General features: G+C 50.3%; 1 protein-coding gene across 4 annotated transcripts in view; it reads right to left on the reverse strand.

The window, feature by feature from the left end:
- The window catches only part of Ssh1 (slingshot protein phosphatase 1), a 54,899-nt gene that overhangs the window by 24,050 nt on the left and 8,440 nt on the right, over positions 1–22,409 (reverse strand). For 2 of the 4 annotated variants that reach the window (XM_005078930.4, XM_040731191.1), the window contains 3 exons: positions 6,868–6,971; positions 3,149–3,213; positions 2,625–2,746 (listed from right to left, as the gene is read on the reverse strand). In XM_005078930.4, the coding sequence (XP_005078987.1) occupies positions 2,625–2,746; positions 3,149–3,213; positions 6,868–6,971 (291 nt within the window). Of the gene's footprint in view, positions 1–2,624; positions 2,747–3,148; positions 3,214–6,867; positions 6,972–9,889; positions 9,949–10,025; positions 10,166–22,409 lie in introns of those variants that run through there. The other 2 variants (XM_040731190.1, XM_040731188.1) reach the window with 2 other exon arrangements.

Genomic DNA, 22,409 nt, shown 5'->3' on the forward strand with positions numbered 1-22,409 from the left:
CAAGGTCAGCATTCATTATAAGGAAGGGCTTTGGGATGATACAGTGTTTGGGGGTCGAAACCCCTCACAGTGCTCACAGTCCAGTAGACAACTGGGTGGTGGTGGCGCACGCCTTTAATCCCAGCACTTGGGAGGCAGAGGCAGGTGATTCTCTGTGAGTTCGAGGCCAGCCTGGTCTACAGGCTATACACAGAGAAACCCTGTCTCAAAAAACCAAATCCCCCCCCCCCAAAAAACCTGAACAGCCAATAGCTAGACAGTAAGTATAGGTGGGACTTCTGGGCAGAAGGAGGGAGGAAGAGAGAGAGAGAGAGAGAGAGAGAGAGAGAGAGAGAGAGAGAGAGAGAGAGAGAGAGAGAGAGAGAGAGAGGAATCTAGGCACCCCAGAGATGGGAAGAGACACAGAGCAGGATGGGCAGGACGTGACAGAACATAGATTAATAAAAACAGGTTAACTTATAAGTTATAAGAGCTAAGAGCTAGTGGGTCAAGTCTAAGCTAAGCTGAGCTTTCATAATTAATAATAAGTCTCAAAGTCATTATTGGCAAGCTGGCAGTCTGATGGGAAACTACTACTACATAGGGGTACAGGCTACAGGAGACAGGCCCCTGTTCAGGACGGGAATAGGTTACCAGAATGATCTCCATGTGGTGAGAAAAATTTCTGTCCTGGAAGATTCCTACAGGGCTGGGCCATCATCTGAGAAACCGTAACTTGGACACTTCCAAACGCTAATGCCCTATCCTGAAAAGCTGAAGCAGGGGGATGGTGAGTTTTACACACAGACGCAGTCACACACAGATACACACACAATCACATACACAGGTGCACACACACACACACATGCGCCCCCCCAGAGTTCCTCCCTTCCTTGTGCCACAGCAAACTTTCTCACGATGCCAGGAGGCACGGGAAGAAGAGTCACAAAGTGAACTCATCCCTCCCTTTGTTTTCATTCACACGCAACAAGCAGAACAGTCTTGGTCACCAGCCTATGACACAGCGGCTTAGTCACAAGAAGACCCAACTGCGGTCATGTGACCTCTGGGACTTTCTTCTTGCGACTGACTCTGCCGGAAGCACGATTCAGGTCCACCTGCTGCCCGCACACCCGACCTCGCCATGCTGCCTACAGGACCTTAAAGCCCATCTTGGCACCAGTCACCTGCTTATGCTCTCACAGAAGCCTGGCTCAGTATCATTGCTAACCCGCTCACCTTCCTGGTGGTGAAACGATCCTTCTGTGCTAAGCACAGTCTGTGCTGTGGCATCTCGGGTGACCTGAGGCCTAGCCTGTTCCCTCCTACACAGGGTAGGACAAAACCCCATCCACTTATCAACGAGTAGGGTCATGGGTGAAGATCTAGGGCTTGCAACGACCTCCCACATGTACCCGTCATTTCATGCCATGCTAGGGTCACGATGGAATGTACGTGGCCTCCAGTCCTGGGGAACTGCAAGCCTTAGAGATTTTGCACAAGGACATGTCAAAAACACAATGCCAAATCCCAGGCATCAGCCTGGGAATCCAGCATGGGACTGATCAAGACCCCCTGAATGTGGGTGTCAGTGAGGAGGCCTAGGGAATCTATTGAGCCTTGGGCAGCAGATCAGTACCCATCCCAAGTATACACACGGACTTTGGAGTCCCATTCAACAATGTGAGGTGCACTCTCACCCTGAACTCTTGGGGGAGGGTCTAGGCCCTGCCCTATATGAAATGACAGACTATGGACACCCCCATGGAGAGCCTCACCCTCCCTGCGGAAATGAGGGGATAATGGGGGCTTGGGGGGAGGGCACGGGAGGAGGGGAGGGAAAGGGAGAGGGACCTGGTACTGACTTGTGAAGCAACCTTGTTTCTTATCTAAATTTAAACTGAAAAATAAATAAATTAAAAAAATAAAAAAAACCACAACGCCGTTCTACAGACGATCACCATTGGACCGGCACTTCACACAAGGCCTCCCAACACATCTCCCTGCACGAGCCGTCTGTCTGGGAGGCATCCTTCTGGCTGTCGCCAGCTTATCCTTTGATGCTCACTGTTGCTGTCACACCCTCAGGAAGCATCCCTGTGTGGGATGCCTTTACAAGTTTGAGGGCTCCCCCAAATCTTTATAGAAACTGGGTCCCCAAATCTGCAGCACCGAGGGAGTGGTACACTTAGGACTGAGACCTGGAGGGAGATGGCGCCGGGTTTCACCCTCAGAAGGAATTAGAGCTGGCTTAGCCTAGCTCCCGCTGCAGCTGGCTTCCTGTCTCGCCATGGGATCCCTCCTGCATGTGCCCCCACTACTGTAATGTCACCCTCACGGCCAAAGAGAGGCCTCCCATTAGACTTGCAGCCTCGGACACAGCAAGCCAAATAAACACCTTTCTCTAACTACCCAGGCAGAGTAACAGAGGCCAGTCACATGCCCCCTTCTGCCACTCTGAGCAGCGTGCATTCTCCAGGGGGCGCACAGAGGCAGGGGAGTGAGAGCTGGAAGAGCACGCCCTAATCTCAGAGCCTTGGTGGCCCCCCATCTTCCAGATGGACTCACCCCAGGACTCGAGGAAAGCCTTTTGCCAACAGTGGCCCATCTCCTGCTCTGATGGGAAATGCCACCCCGAGACTCACCTCTCCTTACTGGAAAAGTCAACTCCCAGCAAAATGTTCTCCTCGGTGTCCTGGCGCCCGCTGGTGTACACCACAACCATGTAGCGGACACGGTCGGTCCAGACGCTCTCTAGGCGTACAGCCTGTGGACAAGGGGGTCACCTCGATGGTTTGCTCTCTTCTTCTGTCCACCAAACCAAGACCAAAGGCTTTTAGTTCTTGACCCACCCACCCACAAATCAGCGAAGAATGAAAACTAAGTGCTTGTGAGTAGGACCAGAGTGTGTGCCTGGCACTAGGGAGAGCCAACTGCGTGCAGTGGGGACACAAGTGAAATGTACGTTTAGCACAGGTGCCACAAAGACCTGCCATCTCTGCTGGCCGCTTTGGGGTGCCAGGCATAGAACCCAGGGCATCATATAGCCCAATGACAGCTCTACCACTGAGGGGCACTCCAGCGCCCTGGCTTTGGTCAGCAGCGTGAGAGGAGGGATCATGACAGAGGAGGACTCCAGCTACATCTGAAGACAACCCTCGGCTCTCACCAGCTTGATTCTGTCTTCACAGCGTAGAAGGTTGATCATCACTTGGAGGTGCTGGGGCAGGTCCCCTGTGGAGCCAACAAGGAGAGATTTAAGGGGAAGGTCGATCCCAAGGGCAGGGGTAACACAGTGGTCAGCAGTATTTTCGACAAAGAATTTGGAAAACACACATGGGCCCACAGGAGGATGTCATCACATCCAAGCAAACACTCCCTGGTCATGGCTGCGGAGGCATCTGCTAAAGGCTGAACTATAAGGAAAAAGACAGAGTGTCATCTGTCCTCTTCAAACATTTTCTACACAGGCCAGATGTTACTTCTGTATCAGGTGGATGGGGGTGGGGAGTCTATCTGGCCACAGACAACAGTTGCATGCTGGGTATCCAGAGAAATTATGTGAGGAAAAAGAAATCTATCAGTCTCCTTTCTTTCTTTTCCCTCTTCTTCTTTTTTTTCTTTTTTTTTCGAGAGAGGGTTTCTCTGTAGCTTTGGAGCCTGTAGACCAGGCTGGTCTTGAACTCACAGAGATCCTCCTGCCTCTGCCTCCCAAGTGCTGGGATTTAAGGTGTGTCCCACCACCGCCAGGCTCTCCTTTCATAAAAAAGAAACTATTAATGTGTTCTTTTTTTCTTTATTGCTAAGTGAAAAGATAGTCATTTCCAACCAGAGAAAGCAGTTTTTATTTTATTTTTTATAATTTTATGTGCATTGGTGTTTTGCCTGCATAAACATGTGTACGTGTGTGGTGGGGGTATGTGTATGTTTACATGAGGTTGCCGGCAGAGTCCAGAAGAGATGTCAGATCCTCTGGAACTAGAGTTACAGGTGGTTGTGGGCTGCCCAACAAGAATGCTGAAAACTGAACTTGGGTCCTCTGCAAAAGCAACACTCGCCCTTAACCACTGAGCTCTCTCTCCAGACGCACTCTGTTCCCTTTTTTGGATACCGAGTCTACTTAATCCAGTCTGGCTTCAAACTCACAACCGTCTTAGGGTGGGATGGGAACTTCTCTGAGAAGTCCCCCTTGGTTGGGGTCTGGAGAGTGCACAGGGCCAGGTGGCAAGCTCACTGGGGGGGGATGGCAGGGTGTTCCAGAGTGTTGCTGCTGTGACAGGGTGCAGTGTTGCTGAAGTAGATGTAGGATCCCTGTTCTGCCTTTCCACGCCCTGAGGCCCTTGTGCCCTCTGGGGAAAGGTCCATCTGTGAGAAGTAACTCAGTAGAGTCACCCTTTCCAATTGTGTGCAGAGCTCTGAAGAAACCCAATGATGTTTTTAGTTTTATTTTAATGACACTATATGGAGCTGAGGGTATATATAGCTCCATGGTGTAGCACTTGCCTAGCATGTGTACAGCCCTGGGTTCCATGCCCAGAGTGAAGCAGCAACACTGGGAAACATTCTCTCCACACTGGGAACCCTGAAGGACAACGCTGCTTACATAAGCGAATGCCCCAGAAAACCACAGTCACTGTGCCTGCTACAAAAGCACGTTGCCCTTTTAAGGCATGGACGTGTGACGTCTAAACGACACTTCCTCTCTCTTAGAGGAAACAAGGCTTTTAGGAACCTGCCTTTCTAGGTGGGAGGGCACAGCTAAGTGTTTTTCCCACAATAAATAAGATTGGCAAAATGCAGACAGAAAAGGCCACAGTGCCTCCTATCTGATCTTTCCCGTAACGGGACCTGACAAGTGTGAACACAGCCTCCCTCCTGCCAGGACTGCTCTGGAGACGCCAGCTCACACTGGGAGTTCCCTGCTCTGATTTCTCTTAAGAACCCACCAGGGCTCCAATGCCACAGAGATGCACAGCCACCAAGGGCTGGTTCTTTGTTTGCCTGGGTCCTCCCACCAACCACCCCAAGTCAGAGATGAAAGTAACCCCACCCCCATGTCTGATAAATGTCCAAATGAGAAAGGCATTTGGCGCATAAATAAACTGCTGGTATCCATCCCAGCCTCACATCCACATACAGATCAGAGAGCGGAAGTCTGGAGTGCAAGACCCTACACTGACTGGCTGGCTGAACCTGACCCAACCCCATAAAATTAACCCTCTGATTACTCTCCACGCTGGTGAGGGAGGCAATAGGCAAAGGGAACAGAGCAAAGCCATTTTCTGGCCACCCCAGGCCAGCTAGTGGCTTCTCTGCCTTCCCAGGCTCATCACTGGTCCCAGGCTTCAAGGAAAGAAAACCCAACGAGCCAGTGACTGTCTTCCTGACTGTGTTCATTCAAGGGACACACAGATGAGCTTTCCAGGGTCTGATGCAAAGTGGCTTCGTACTTGCTGCCCCAGCTCACTCACGGTAGGGACAAGTTTCACACTCAAAACAAAGCCTAAGCTTCCAGTTGCTGTATTTGCTACAGACACCACTAGACGCAGAAGTGATGGCTACTTGTAGCTTTATCACACTGCACATCACCGCGGTGACGATCACAACAGCTCGTATGTGCCACCTACTGGAAAAGCTGGCACACGATGCCCACTACAGGTGTGTATGTGTCTGTGGAGGCCAGGGGCCAATCTTGGCTCACCAGGAGTTTTCACCTTTTGTATGTGACAGGACCTCTCAGAGGCCTGCAGCATCATCAGCTATGTTAGCTGGCCAGGGAGGTCTCAGGGTCCACCTGTCTCCACCACCAGATTACAAATGTGTACCATCACGCCTGGCCCTTCCTACATGGGATCTTGGGATCTGAACTCAGGTCCTACTCTTGAAGCAAGGGCTTTATCAGCTGTGCCATCTCCCAGCTCTTCTAAAAGGCAGAGGGGCCTCCCTACCATGTGGACATTCAGACCCCAGCAGACTCCCTCAGAAGGACCCCAGGGCCATGACCTGTTGCAAAGCCCCTTGTACACAGATGCCTCTTGAATTCCATCTTCAATTTGGCTTCATTTCTAGAGCCTAAGAAATCCAGCCTTCGTACTTGACAGGCATTTTTACTAGTCTGTTTTTGGGCCTACATTATTATTCAATTTGACCCAAACTCTATTACTTCTGTCCTTTCCAAAAGGTAGCCATTATAGGATAAAGACATCCTGTCACATAACCGCTCAGGGTACAGCCAAAGGGGTGCCTTCATGCTCAGGTGAGATATAAAGAACCTCGGAGGCTCCGGGCGGTGGTTGTGCACGCCTTTAATCCCAGCACTCGGGAGGCAGAGGCAGGCGGATCTCTGTGAGTTCGAGGCCAGGCTGGACCGATAGCCTCCAAAACAATACAGAGAAACCCTGTCTCATAAAACCCAAAAAAAAAAAAAAAAAAAAAAAAAAAAAAAAAGAACCTCGGAGGCCATTTTCAAAGGGACAGTTTATAGCTGTGATGCAGGCTGGCCCATCTGGTCAGGTCGCACTGTATAAACTGAGGTTTTTTTTTGTTTTTTTGTTTTTTTTGGTTTTTCGAGACAGGGTTTCTCTGTGGCTTTGGAGGCTGTCCTGGAACTAGCTCTTGTAGACCAGGCTGGCCTCAAACTCACAGAGATCTACCTGCCTCTGCCTCCCGAGTGCTGGGATTAGAGGCATGTGCCACCAATGCCCGGCTTAAACTGAGGTATTAACTGATGGAAAACACACAGGGAATCTTTGCTGTGCTGGTCACTACAAACACATGAGACACTGCTTCCCTGGCCGTGAGACCCAGCAAGCGACTTCCCTCCAACTGTGGAAGGTTCTCCTGAGGCACAGAAACGGTCCCAACTTAAGAGCATCAACACTTCCGTACCTGCATGCTTATGAGGGTGCTGAAGGCCGCGCTGGCCCTGAGGGCTGTTTCCCTGCTGTAGGAAGAGGGCTGCTCCTTTCACCATGAAAAAGCTCTCGCTCAAGCTGGGAAGAACAAAACCAGAGCTGGGTTAGAGTGATTTCTCAGAGAAACAGGCAAGACACGCTGCAGAGGGAACACTGAGGGCCGACAAACGGCCTACGACATGCAGAAACAGCGAGGCTCTTGCCGCAGTTCTCAGGAGCAAATGTGGTTTCAGGTGCGCTGCCCCAGGCCAACAGACCCTTCCTACAGAAAGCGGCAAGGCTCTTGGTGTGACACAGAGACACCATCGCAGCAGATGGTGACCGCTCACTCTGAACCTGCACAGTTGGTCTTTGCTTCTAACACTCCCGCTCTCATACGCTGCCTCCCCACAACTTTCAGCCCAGTAACCACTTCCTGGTGCAGTCCCTCCAGGGAAGACACAGACCATGTCTGCCAGCTTGTCTGTGTCCTTAGGAACACTGCGTGATAGAGCATTTGACTAACATACAAGACACCAGGATTAATCCCTACTGACACCCCCCACACCCCCACCTCTGTCTCTCTCACACACACACACACACATGCACCCCCTACACACCTACCTCTGTCTCTCTCTCTCTCACACACACACACACACACACACGCACCCCCTACACACCCACCTCTGTCTCTCACACACACACACACACACACATGCACCCCCTACACACCCACCTCTGTCTCTCACACACACACACATTTGACTAACATACAAAAGACACCAGGATTAATCCCTACTGACACCCCCCACACCCCCACCTCTGTCTCTCTCATACACACACACACATGCACCCCACACACCCACCTCTCTCTCACACACACACATGCACCCCCCACACCCACCTCTGTCTCTCTCACACACACACACATGCACCCCTCACACACCCACCTCTGTCTTTCACACACACACACACACACACACATGCACCCTCACACCCACCTCTGTCTCTCTCTCACACACACACACATGCACCCTCACACCCACCTCTGTCTCTCTCACACACACACACACACATACACATGCACCCCTCACACACCCACCTCTGTCTCACACACACACACACACACATGCACCCTCACACCCACCTCTGTCTCTCTCTCTCACACACATGCACCCTCACACCCACCTCTGTCTCTCTCTCTCACACACATGCACCCCTCACACCCACCTGTCTCTCTCTCTCACACACACACACATGCACCCTCACACCCACCTCTGTCTCTCTCTCTCACACACACACACACACGCACACACACACACACATGCACCCTCACACCCACCTCTGTCTCTCTCTCTCTCACACACACACACACACATGCACCCTCACACCCACCTCTGTCTCTCACACACACACACACTCACACACACGCACACACACACACATGCACCCTCACACCCACCTCTGTCTCTCTCTCTCTCTCTCTCACACACACACACATGCACCCTCACACCCACCTCTGTCTCTCTCACACACACACACACATGCACCCTCACACCCACCTCTGTCTCTCTCTCACACTCACACACACACTCACACACACACACTCACACACACACACACATGCACCCTCACACCCACCTGTCTCTCTCTCTCTCACACACACACACATGCACCCTCACACCCACCTCTGTCTCTCTCTCACACTCACACACACACTCACACACACTCACACACACTCACACACACACGCACTCACACACACGCGCGCGCACACACACACACACACGCACCCCCCCACCCCCATCCATGCTCCATGTAATAAGGCTAGGATGCACAAGGGCAGAGAAGGAACAAAACCACAACAAACCACAAAAGCCAAACATCAACAAAACACATTCTTGCAATTTTTCACTTATAATCTGACTAACAATTTTCTTCCCTCAGGGGCTGGAGAGATGGCTCAGTGGTTAAGAGCCCTGGCTGCTCTTCCAGGGGACCCAGGTTCAGTTCCCAGCACCCATATGGCAGTTATCAACCACCTGTAACTCCAGTTCCAGAGGAGCCCACATCCTCTTCTGGTCTCTGAGGGCACAGCATACACATGGTGCAATCACTAACGCAGACAAAAGACCACACACACACACACACACACACACACACACACACACACACACACACAGTAAAAAAAAAGTCTTCAGGTAGGTGGTGGTGACACGCACCTTTAGTCCCAGCACAGGCAGAGGCAAGAGGATCTCTGTGAGTTTGAGGTCAGCCTGGTCTGCCAAATGAGTTCCAGGACAGCCAAGGCTACACAGAGAGGCCCTGTCTCAAAAAACAAAGCAAAGCAAAAAACAAAAAAACAAAAAAAACAACCAACAAACAAAAACAAAAACTTGAATTTAAGAATTCCTGGGGAAATGGAAGATATTATCTACAAAAGGCAAGCTCATCTCTGATACCCAGTGTTAGTGGCTAAACATTATCATCTAGAATTAAAGAACCCTGTGGATGAAATTGGGGGTGGTTACACCGTCTCCATTTCAGTCCTCAAAAGGCAGGACTATGAATTCAAGCCAGTCTGGCTATCAAGACTCAAAGCAAGCTAACTCTAGCATGCCATTCTAAGTGCTAAGAAAACATCATTGGGGCATGTATGCAGACAGCGACTTCTCAGATAACTTGGCTTCTGTGACAGTGGAGTCATAATAAAATCGGAACTTTTCCTCACTGAGTTCTCATAGTAAGTGGCTGGAGAGATGGCTCAGAGGTTAAGAGCACTGGCTGTGATTCCAGAGGACCCAGCTTCAATTCCCAGCACCCACAGAGCAGGTCACAACTGCCTCTAACTGCAGTTCTAGGGGATCTGACACCCTTCCAACAGACATACACGCAGGCAAAACACCAATGCATATAAAATAAAAAGAAGCCAGTCATAAGTTGAAAAAAAAGACTCATGTTAAAAAGAGTGTTCAACTATGAATGAACTAATAAGGCCAGCCATCTCAAACACCAACCTTTGAACGCTGACAACGGGCCAACGGGCCGTGCAACGCCCCATGCCGCAACGCCCCGTGCCACAGACTCACCCAGGAGGATCATCTTCATATCCTCACCCTCCGCTGCACCTTCCCACCCAAGGCTGCCACACACCTGCACTGGAGAAGCCTGGATTATAAACAGACAGGGATCTCTGCGGTCTCACTCCCTCCCCAGGAAGAGAGGTGTGCTCGCTCTTAGGAGATGCCCTGCAGGTGAGAGGCGTGCTGTCTCCTCCTATCCGGCTGTAGAATCCCCTCCCCAACCCTTTCCTACTCATTTTTACGACTAAGCTTTCAGGAGCTATTCTGATCCACTATACCCACCCAAATCTCAAGAGCCAAGCCCAGGAAATTTAAAACAACCATCAGTTGATCAAAGCAGCTGCAGAGTTAATTTTCAAGGCAACATCAACTCCTTTTGTTCACTAATTTGAAAAAAAAAAAAAACAAGAAACAAAACCTCAGACTGACCAGAAACCAGAGCATGCTGGAAACAGCCAGCCATGAACAGTGACCTTTGCCTTGGAAACCAAGAGCAAAAATTCCCCTTGGTTTCCCTTGTATTTCCTTTGGGAAAAAAAGGGAACAATGACAAAGAGCAGGCTCCGCTCACCCTGTGACCTGCTCAGCAGTCAGTTGTTCCTCTGTCTGATAAGAAGGGGCCTTCCCCTCCACCCATGGGGTCCACTGGGGTCCTGGAACCACCTCAGTTACTGTCAAAAGCCACCCTGAATGCTGCAGGGAGCCCCACTGCTCTGGGGGCTGCAAGGTCCCCTGTGTCCTGGAAATATACAGGAAACAGCAGAACACTGGCGGCCGAGATGACCCTCAGGCTGAGTCCAGGATGCTGTGGGGAGGATGGGAGACCACAGACAAGATGAAGCTCCTTCATGGCCTGGCTTCTAGGCTGTGTCCTGGGCCACTGCTGACGCAGCCTCTGGTGTCCACAGGTGGCTGAAGAACCCTGCCAGAAATGGACAGTCCATACCTGGCTTTCCTATGCTGAGCTCCTGATACCAAGAGGCTCAAGACCCTATGTCCCTGTGACCAGAGACCCCAGTGCCCCCCAACAGAACCCTCTCAGACACCCATGTCAGTAACAGCACACACCTTTCTCTGGGTACCCAGGGCAAGGATGCATGACAACCCACCAGCCATCCATCCCAGAGATTTTGGAGTCCTAAGAGTTACAGAAATTCCGAGCCAGACGGAGGCAGCACCCTCCTCCACTACCCTAGGAAGTCTCAACTGCTCCCCCCAGCCTTGCTTCAGGCTTTTATCTCCTCAGCACAGTTCTGACACTGCCTGCTACCCTCGGGAAGACTGTGCAGGGGAGACAAACACAGTCTTCAATCCCCAAGCCCCGGCTCTCACAGACAGGGTGCCATCCGTGGCTTACGTACTAATGTGGGCTGGACACCTCTGAGCGGCAGAGGTATGGGGTTGGCCGAAGGAAGACACAGAAGTCAGAAAGATAAAAAAGTTCCATGGCAGCGGCATTCACATCCGTAGTAATCCTGCTGAGGCAGACGGTGCCTGAAGAGACCCAGCCGTCCACGAGGCACAGTGGACGTAGCGGGGCTTTCCAGGGCAGCAGTGGAGTCCCTCCTCGGATGATGGTCCCACCCAAAGAGCAAGTGGCTCTCGAGGCCCTTGTCTTTTTCTGATATTTTGACTTTAAAAGGCCCTTGTCCCAGCATTTTCTGATGAAAGGGGTCCATTCAGAGTAGAGAAAGCAGCTGAGGGTTCTACAGTCATGGCACTCCCACGAGCTTTACTGCAGGCGTTGGAACAAGCAATGGGTGTGTATGAGGATCCAGGAGGGAAAACAGCTGGCCACCGAGCACCAAACCCCAACGAGAGGACCCCATCCCGGGTCAAAGCCACACACAGGAGGAGGTCCCAGGGCATGGCTTTCTTTCAAACACCCACCCATACCACCAGGCAGGGCTGTGGGCGGCTGTCACGGGTAGTTAACAAGGCATTTTCAAAAGCAGTTTTACATCCTAAAAAAAAAAAATGCTTGAGTCACATTTACAGCTAGCTACTCGAGGAGCCTGGTGACCCTCAGTTTAGGACACAGCAGAAGGAGGGGCTCACATGTGTTTCTGTGACCATCTTCGAGAGGCGTCCCAGCAGGTCAAGCTGCAAAAGTCAAAGCAAGTCTCTGACCCCAAAGGGCTGGAGATGCTGAGAGCCTGAATTTACCGGTTAAGGACAGAACCCTGACAGGGTGTGAAACAGGAAGAACTGGGGACCAGGACCAGTTCCCGAGGGAAGGAGCGCTGAGTAGGAGCTGCTGGGAGGTCTTGTCTGGAAGCTTCTTCCAGCCCCAAGTGATGATTTAGTCCTCACTAGAGGACTAAGTGAATCACACACCTCTTACTCAACATCACTCACCAAGGAACACACATCTTTACCACTGGGACTAACTCCCATCCACATGCCCCACACCCACCATCTCAACCCCTACATGGTGGCTTCCCTTTCCATATAAGAATCCACACCACGGCACAGCTGCAGCCTCTGCACACACCTGCTCTGGTGGTCCACGGCAGTGTCACCAAGAAGCCAGAACACACATTGTGTCCTCAGTCTCCCTTCTCAGCATCCAAATGCAGCAAACACAGCAAAGACCAAGGGAATGCCTCAGAGGAACAACTCCAGGCTGGGAAGGCTTGGCTACAGAATGCGGCCACCTGCCTAAGGGATAATCAAAAAGGCAGAGACCCTGTCACATCATCTGCCCACTGCCACCACCACCAAGGCTGTGGGACAGAAGACATCACTCAGTCCTTCTTCACTGAGCAGGGATGGAGAGACACTGTGAGAACAGCGAGGACAAGGTAGGCATCTCACGGTTCTTAGACCTTGATCACCGAGTAAACGCACAAACTCAAGCCGTAAAATGTGAATGGCTGTGAGCCAAACCCTCCGTTTGTGGCACCGCCATTAATCTGTCAGCATAAGAAGTTCTCTGCACCCAAATGTGTGGTCTCTACAGGTACTCAGAGACCGAGAAGGGTGCTTTGCAGTCTAGAGAGCTCACCCCCACCGCTACACCTGATTCTTACAATGCCATTCTTCCGACAAAAGATCCATGATGGGAGAAGAACAGACCGTTGGAGGTTGTACAGCAAACAGGAGCAGGAGGACCTGGAGATGCTCCCAGATCGATGCCCTGCCTGGCCCCTCTCCGGGATGGCAGGCTGCCTGTCCTGCACTGGCTAAGCTGAGGGATACCTGGACACTTACATGGATCCGCAGCCCCAGTCCTGGCAAAGTGACATTTAGGACACAAAGATGAATGGAGACTATTTGGAGGCAGGTTGGGGAAAGGCTGCGAATGGGATGGAAAATTCTCTCTAGTTTCTCCCTGGCATTCCCCGACGTTCAGAACCCTTGCTGCCCTAGACAGCTTTTATCTTCTGCCTTCCAGCACCCATAGCCGGGTCTGGTTCCAAACACCTTCTTCAGAGTGTAAGAAAACAAGCTCTGGGGACACATCTTCAACTCATGCCACAAGGAGGTCCCTGAGAGGGGGGATACTGGGGTTCTCTGCAGGGCACAGTGTTTTGGAAGGGGTTATGAGGGAAAAATGTTGGCAGGGCCAATTGCTAATGTCTTTGCTGCTGGGCCTTGTATTGTTTGGCTGGAGGCGTAGGCTTCCCTCAGAGAGAAGGAATGTCCAGAGGCATTATAGACAGTCGGAGACATTTTCTGAACCAGCCACACAGCCCTCCTTCATACCCAGCTGGCAGGAACAGGCAGCTAAGACTATCACTGAGCTCACAAGAGCAAGGCTTTTTTTTCTGCTTAGCCAGTGAGTCGGACATAGCTCTGCAAACCTTAAGATAGTCCATCAGTGACCTTCAAAGAGAGCCCTCAGGCCTGAAGACAGCCTCCTGCTGCACCTCTTCCCCCATGGGGAAGACAGGGACCTAACCCTCCTTACCTAGGGCTGAGGTATAAAGGCTGCATTGTGTGAGAATTCTATGGCAGCAGAAGCAACCCAGCCAGCCAGAATCAACAGGAACGTGAAGGCAACATTTTTTAAACAACTCGAAAAATTCCAAAAATGGATGATCTCAGCTGTCCCAGGTACTCGTGGCTTTCTGTGGTGTGAAGCCCCATCCGGCCATCCGGCATTCATTAGTCAGTGAGGCACAACCTTTCCGGGAGTCCTTCCTTCCCTGTCTCCAGGACCACCTGGCTCTGGCCTTCTTCATTCCGGTAAGTGCAACATGCTAACACATGAGCCAAGTGTACAACTCAAATGTGGTCAGTGTGCCCAAAGGACTGAGCCGGTATTTCATTAATGTATGCTATGCTGCGACACCTTTAGTCCCAGCATTTGGGACACAGAAGTGTAGGGAAAAGGGTCAGCCAAAGAAACACACCCTGAGCAGAGCCAAAGAAACACACTTTGACACTGCAACCAGAACCAAAGAAATACACCCTGACCCTGAAACCAGTGCCAAAGAAATACACTTTGTTCCTGAAATCAGAGCCAGTGAAAGAAACACAACCTGACCCTAAAACTAGAGTCAAAAGGCTAAAAAGGACGAGTGAAAGAAACACACTTTGGCCCTGAAACCAGAGCCAAATCTGACCTGTGCAGAAAACTAACTAATCCCTAAGCTAGCCATCCTAAATTCAGGGATTGAAATCTAACCAATCCCCACCCTGGAAAACCCCACCCCCTAAGAATCCATATATAAATCCTGTGTCTGTTCACCTTGTGGCTGTTTGTGCTACCCAAGCTGTTCTCCGCCACCCTGGCAGAGGGCAGCCACTCTCCTGGATTCTTCCCTCCCAATAAATCTTTTGAATGAGGTTTGGGTAAGACCTTCTTTTGCAGGAGCAGAGATGACCCTGGGTAGAGTAGAGTGGAACAGGGCTATATAGGAGCAGGGCTGTAACACTTCCCTGGGGAAACCTTCCCTGACTAAGCAAAGTTGTTACACTCCATCCCTGGGGGACTGGAGAAGAACTATATAACAACTTTTCTGGGGAAGCTTTCTCCTGCAGGAGCAGAGTTGATACACTAGGAGAGCCTCTCCCTGAAGCAGGGCTGTAAGCTGCTATGTTTACTGGTTTACTGTGTACTGTGACCTGAGGCATTCCTTGGCTCCCGAGTTCCAGAATGCCTTTCTATCCAAGCTGTAACACCCAGTATTCTGTGACTTCCAAGTGCCAGAATATGTTTCCATCCAAGCTGTAACACTCAGTATTCCTTGGCTCCTGAGTGTCATAATCTATCCCTGTCCATCCCATCGGATCCGTCGAAATGCTTACAAGAGGCAGGTGGGTCTCTTCTGTTTGAGGCCAGCCTGGTCTACACAAGTTCCAGCCCACCAAGAGTTATAAAGTCTCAAACTGAAGAAAAAGGAAGAGAGAAAACAAGGAGAAGGAGACAGCGGTAGGATGCCTGTCGTGTACTCATGTTCAGCCCTCAGCATCCCACCCTCCGCCCTGCTACAACAAAGAACGGAACAGCTTAGGAGCGTTCTGCCTGTCTCTGGCCACAAGCCCAGGCTGTACGGCTCCCAATCTCTGCTGTTGACACTCTTCTTCAGCCAGGTGCTTTCCGTCATGTGTCACCATCTAGAATTAACTTGTGCTAACTACCCAACTATAGCAGCCACAATCAGCCTTTACCCGTCACATACCATTCACTCATCTGACTTTGGAGTCAGGGCCTCACTTATGATCTCCCACATCCCACGACGCATCCTCTGCTGTCCCTCTCCTGTGGTCCTAGGAAGTCTGTTTACACCAGGTCTTTGTGCACAGCCTCCTCACAACCTCCCCACATGGAGCCCCACAGAGAAAACCCTGCCCTCTCGAGGAAGCTATCCTTGGCTCCTCTAACAGCAGTCGACCTCTCTGGACCAGTCCTTTGTCCAAGCCTTGTTTTCCATATCTTGTTCCCTGACCCACTGGCTGGAAAGTGTTGCCCTGCCAGTATCTTTTCACTTGGCAATTGGATGCAGTGGCCAAGACGTATCCCCTTATCCCAGTCAGTAACATAAGTAACAGATTTGAAACCACTGAGTGAAACACAAAACACAAGCTTTGACAGCTATCCAATAAATACATCAGAGGGCTTTGGAGGAAACTCAGACAGTAGAGTACTCGATGCACACTCATGAAGCTCTGCACCGCACACTACACCTGGCACCCTAGCACTTGGGTGAGGGAACCAGAGTTCAAGGTCACCCTTTGATACACAGTAGACCCTGTCAAGAAAAACAACTATTATACATCAACAAACTAACTAAATTGGAAAGTACCTTGAAAGGGCAGGATAGTAACATAATTGAGAAGTATCTTCTAAGTGAAACTGCCATGACGGCTTCGCACCAAGGGAGCTCCATGGTCAGGCAACCCATGGATCAAGGACTAGGTCTCTCTCTCATGCTACAGCACAAGTCTAATCAGAGGACTTACTAACACACTCACTTAAAGGGTATATTACTAAACGATGGTCTTAGCCAAATACACCATTAATTCCTGCATTCAGGATGCAGAGGCAGGAGGATGTCTGTAAGATTCAGGCTAGCCAATTTACATATAGAGTGCTAGGCTAGCCAGGTTTACATAGTGAGACCTTGTCTCAAACAAAACAAAACAGCAATAACAAAAAAAAATGGTCTTGGATACAAAGTGTCCATGTCATGACAAAGCCAAAGAGCATGGTATGCTCCAGATGGAAATGACAGGTAAGTGAAATGGGCAACCGTGAGCTGGACTCTCTTCTACAAAGGGAATCACTGAAATAACTTTTCTGTAAGTGTGACATGATTTCAAAATTTAAAAAACAAAAACAACTTTATGACCTATGTCCCACCCATGCTGAGTACTGACCCCTGGGCTGAAAGCAAGCTAGTTCTACAGCTGAGCCACACCCGGTCCAACTACTAGGTCATCTCTTTATTGTTTCATTCACAGGCTGGCCTTGAACCCCTGATTCTCCTGCCTCCACCTTTTATAGGCTGGGATTATAGATATGCTCCACCACATTCTCTGTTTTGTTTTTCGAGACAGGATCTCTCTGTGTAGCCCTGGCTGTCCTGGAACTCACTCTGTAGACCAGGCTGTCCTCCAACTCAAGAGATCGCCCGCCTTTGCTAGGATTAAAGGTGTACACCACCACCGCCCAACAGACTGTCATTTTCTTAACTGCCTACATCACAGTTTCCCTTTCCACCACTTACATCATTTACCTTCAGGCTTAGCAGCCTCCTGCCTGGGGCTGCCTTTTCCCACTTGTTTCCTGGAACACAAGCTGGGCTGGGGCTTTCTGCTTGACCTAAGATTTTGAGAGTTTCTTCCTGGTCCATGTAAGAACTAATTTTACCACTTTACTGCTCTGAGACCATAGCTTTGGATCAGTGGGGGGCCTGACCTGCCCAATCAGAGCCTCCCATTATGAGGGGCAGGGTGCTGGAACCTATGAGGAAGTCTGAGCACCCCACTTGTGATGTTTGGGGTGGCTGCAGCTTTGGCTGCTATCCTCACCTCAGGACAAAGCTACCCTGGTTAACTGGCAGGATGGGCATCAGTGCTCTGTCACACTTAAGGCACCCTGCTGCACATCCATATGACCTCCTGGGTCTCCCTCTGGGTATCTCCAAGGGGGTCTGACAGAAACCATCCTTCAGAGAAACTGATAAGTTTGAGCTTTTTTCACACAGGTCTTGCTATGTTACCCAGGGTGGTCTTGAACTGGTGAACTCAAGTGATGCCGTTTTAGCCTCCAGAGTAGCTGGCATCTAAGGATACCACCAGTCAGGCAATAAATGCTTATAAATGCTTTCCTTCAGCTTTGATGACCAGAAAACTTAAGGCAGACTCACAGCCAAACTCTGATAACTACTGGTGCGTCCTGAGTTCCTGTAAGGCTCTCCACTTCATTCATACTCTCTCTCTGTCTCTCTCTCTCTCTCTAAATGTCAGATTTGACAGCAAGCATCTTTTCCCACTGAGCCATCTCGCTGGCCCCCTACTAATATTGAGCTCTACCGTGCTTTATAAATTGATTGGTACACTGTTTCCAAACCCCTTTGGAAGGGGCTGTGGTTGACATGGGCCTCATGGGGTGGTGAGACCATTTTTATTCAGCATGGTATCCCCATCACTCAGTGACTGTCACTAAACCCACACTCACTGATAACCAAGCAGATACCCAAATAAAACACACTCCCATCACCAGGTATCCTCACTCCTTTATGTCCCATGTGGGATGCTGTTCCATATAGGATGGTTTTCAGGCATTCCTGGGAGTGGGCTCCTTGGGGAGGTTTTTCTACCCCAGTACTTGGAATTGAAGGCCTTGTATATGATAGACAAGTGCCCTACCACTTTGTTAGTCCTGACTGCTTCCTTTCTCAAGCTTGGGGCACTGACCAGATCATCCTGTCATCACCCAGGCTGCTCACAGGACCATATACCACAGATGAGCTCTAAGATTCCTTCCTAACCGCTGGTGTTATGCTAGTGGCTCTGCTTCCAGCTGAGGGACAACCAAGGACCTTCTGATGGGAACCCAGCATACTCAGTGGTCAAACCAGGTTCATCTGGATTGGACCATGATCCTGAACTAGCTACACACCAAAAATGTCTGACCTCGTTCACAGTGGGAATCCAACTCCAGAACATGTTACAAACCCAGGGGATGATTAGACACTCAATACAAACACACAGAGGCTAGCATGCAGTTCCCTCATGGAATAGTTACCATGGTTACCTCACAGAATAAGGCTGGTGACCAGTGACTTTAGGAGCTAGAACCTAATGCTGTCTTATAGGTGAAGTGACAGGCCTGAGGCTGCATGGCGGACATCTCCTTCATAAAAGCCTACACCCTTTGGTACTTTCTCACTACTCTCTTTCTGTGTACTTAATTGTATTTACTGCACACAGGTGCGTGTGTGTCATATGCACGCATGCATGAGTGTATGTGTGTGAGCATGTGTGTGTGCTTGCATGGGTGGAGATATCCACGTGTGCATGACTGTCAAAGCACACATGCAGAGCTCAGAGCACAATCTGTGACAAATATGGAGCTGGTTCTTTCCATTCACCATGTGGGTTCCAAGGATTAAATTCCCAGTGTCTTTTAAGCTGTCTCGCCACTTTTCTCTAGTTTGTGAGACAGCATCTATGTAGCTCAAACTGACCTGGAGCTCTCGATCCTCCTGCCTCCACAACGCAAGCACTGAGACCAAAGGCAATATGCTGCTGTCTGGCTTCACAGCCTTGCTGGAGGAGGACAACCGAGATGCTCATGTGTGAGAACAGGCACCACTGGAGTGGAGTGGAGGGGGAATAAGAACTGCCCCCTGGTATTCTTTTTAAAGTCTAAGGATTGGTATTCCAAAAGTTTAATGAAACCCATGTAAGTGTAATTCACTTTAACTGCAGCAGTGAATTTAATTAAGCCGTGGCAGAATCAATTTAACTCCTCACCTCTATCCTCATTTGTCTCCATTATAGGGTGGTGCTCTAAATGGAAATGTTTAATATATATTGAAAACAAATTCTGAATTTAAAATAAAATCTTCTGGGCTGTCAAGACAGCTAGCTCAGGGGGTAAAGGTGTTTGTTGCCAAGCATGATGTCCCAAATTAGATCCCCGGGGATCAGAGAAGACTCCCAAGAGTGTTCCTCTAACCTCCCCAAGTACAGAAGACACAGGCTGAATACAAACTGGCATGTCTGCAGTGAGGGTACCATGCAGGCCTCCCGCCGTGAAGTTGCCTTCAGAACCTGGCTCTGACCTCCACACAGCTTCACTAAAGCAGTTTCCCACAGTAAGAAACGGCCTGCGTGTGTCACTGAGGTTTGAATGAGGTGAGATGCCTTACAGGCTCATGAGTCTGACACTTGGGTCTCAGCACTGTTTTGGAAGGCTTTTGGACAAGAGGCCCACTGGAGCCTTGGGGCAGGTGGCAATTCTGGTTCAATATTCCTAATCTACTGTAATGTGAGCAGGCTGCCCCATGCTCCTACTGCCACACAGCTACGCCTTCTCCACCATGGTGAGACCGTATGCCTCCAAACTGAGGCAAAATCAACCCTTCCCGCACTGTGTTTTGTCTCATTGGTACGAAAGTAACGCATACATGTGCTATCAGAGCAACCCAATGAGAACAAATGCTGCTTTCAGCCCCCTGCCCACACACAGACTCCCAGTAAATACAGGATTATTATATCTGCATGGTTTGCCCTGGTTACCCCATAAAGAGAGGGCTACCCCACAATGCTTGCTTTAGGTAGAACTCAGAATGGGGCCCTCCTTACAAGACTTGTGCATAAATGAAATGAGACGCTGGACATAAAGGAGAAGCAGGATGGAGCGTGTCTTAACGTCCCCATCCTGCTGTGCCTTAGCGAGTGTGACACATCATTACTTGTTTATCTTCTTCCTAGTCTTGTCTCCCAATACTTCACAAGGCAGGACTGTCTTGCACATGACTATAATCCCAGCTGCCAGAACAAAGCTCAGCACAAAGCATGTGCTCAGGAGGTGTCTGTTAACAAGAGGATCCTAAAGCACACTGGGACACAGGTGTACAGAGACTGAGCCACAGGTGCAGACTGAAACGCAGGTGTACTGAGACTGAGCCACAGGTGCAGACTGAAACACAGGTGTACAAAGACTGAGCCACAGGTGCAGACTGGGACACAGGTATATAGGAACTGAGCCACAGGTGCAGACTGAGATACAGGTGTACAAAGACTGAGCCACAGGTGCAGACTGAAACACAGGTGTACTGAGACTGGGACACAGGTGCAGACTGGGACACAGGTGTACAGAGACTGAGCCATAGGTGCAGACTGAAACACAGGTGTACTGAGACTGGGACACAGATGTACTGAGACTGAGCCACAGGTGCAGACTGAAACACAGGTGTACAGAGACTGAGCCACAGGTGCAGACTGGGACACAGGTGTACAGAGACTGAGCCACAGGTGCAGACTGGGACACAGGTGTATAGGAACTGAGCCACGGGTGTAGACTGGGACCCACAATTGGAAACTGTGACACAGATGTGCAGACTGGCCAACAGGTGTCTCTGTCACCAAACTGCAGAGGGAAATGTCAGAAGAATCTGTTGTTTCCTGGGTAGTTCAAGATCACAGCTCATAAGACAGGAATGTCTGACCTGTAAGACTCCACAGGCCACCCATGGCACACCGGCACTGAGGCTACAGCCAGTCAGAAGAGTCCTTCAAGCATCTCTGGCCTGCTGGGCAGGGCTGATTTCTCACACAACCACAAACAGCTACCACTGAGTAACAAATGCATATGACTTCAGCTGCTAAGTTTCTAGCAAACTGTTACTCAGTAGCAGGTGACTGATAACAGTGACTGATACTCCTGCCATGTCATCTCTCTCTCATGGGGCACACAGTGGGTGTTACACACCTCAGAGGACTTCACCTGGCAGTGTCAACAAAGGCCCAAAACTCCTCTGAAATAAACCTTGAACAAAGCAGAGGGATACTCAAGCATGAGCAGGTCACAGGCAGTATTTTCAAATGACAAGCAGCAGAATGGTCTATAGAGCAAGGTAGCTGATCCAATTTGACCCTGTAGGGCAGGGACAGAGAACAGCCACACCCTCTGCAGTTTAAAGAGTGAATACCCTAGAGGACCGAAGTCAGGACCACAAGGTGAAGGAATGTGGGACAAAGGCAGACAGAGGGGTAAGGATGTTCATGACTTACCTCCAAAACCAAAAAGAATCCAGATGACAAGAACAAAAGAAAATGGACATGCTTATGGCGCTGACTCAGAAATGCTAAAGAAGAAAGCTCACTTCTGATCCACACTATGGGGATGATACAGATGTGTCACCTCCTCCACCTGGCATGCAACCACTGTTCCTTATGCCAGCCTGAGGGCTTCCCAGGATGGCGAGGGAGCCAGAAGACACTGCCAGCAGGGTCACATGCTCGCTGACACCCATGGTCTTAACCATGCTGCTTCCAAAAGAGGCCAGCAGCCAGGTGCATATGCAGAAGGCCAGGGGGTCACTATGGGGTGGGGGGCATCACCGGGCATCCATCTCATTCATCTTGATACCTGGTCACTTCCCAAAGGTCTTCAGAGAGGCTGTCAGAGTTAGACCCCTGATGTCCCAGTATCCCATGGGAGAGTAACCAGGTGTGGGTGGCAGGCTGCTCCTGGCCAGGGAACATTTGTCGACCTTCTCAGGTTGGGACACACACAGGCCCACTCATTCTCCTATGCCGGCAGCCAATACTTCATGGAAGCCACACCCGAGCTTCCATGAAGGTCACACATAACCAACAAGCACACATCTGATCCCACACAAGGGGGCTGTTTTCCCATCCACAGATGAGCTCCACAGAGGCAAAGGCCAGGACCTCTCAGAGTAAAGACCTTGGTACAGTAGCAGGGCCAGGATCCACACTCAGACTTACCTGACTCAGGGCCCCATATGCTCATCACCCACAGCCA

Source organism: Mesocricetus auratus, unplaced genomic scaffold (assembly GCF_017639785.1).
Source record: "Mesocricetus auratus isolate SY011 unplaced genomic scaffold, BCM_Maur_2.0 Super-Scaffold_100025, whole genome shotgun sequence".
Classification (NCBI taxonomy): domain Eukaryota; kingdom Metazoa; phylum Chordata; class Mammalia; order Rodentia; family Cricetidae; genus Mesocricetus; species Mesocricetus auratus.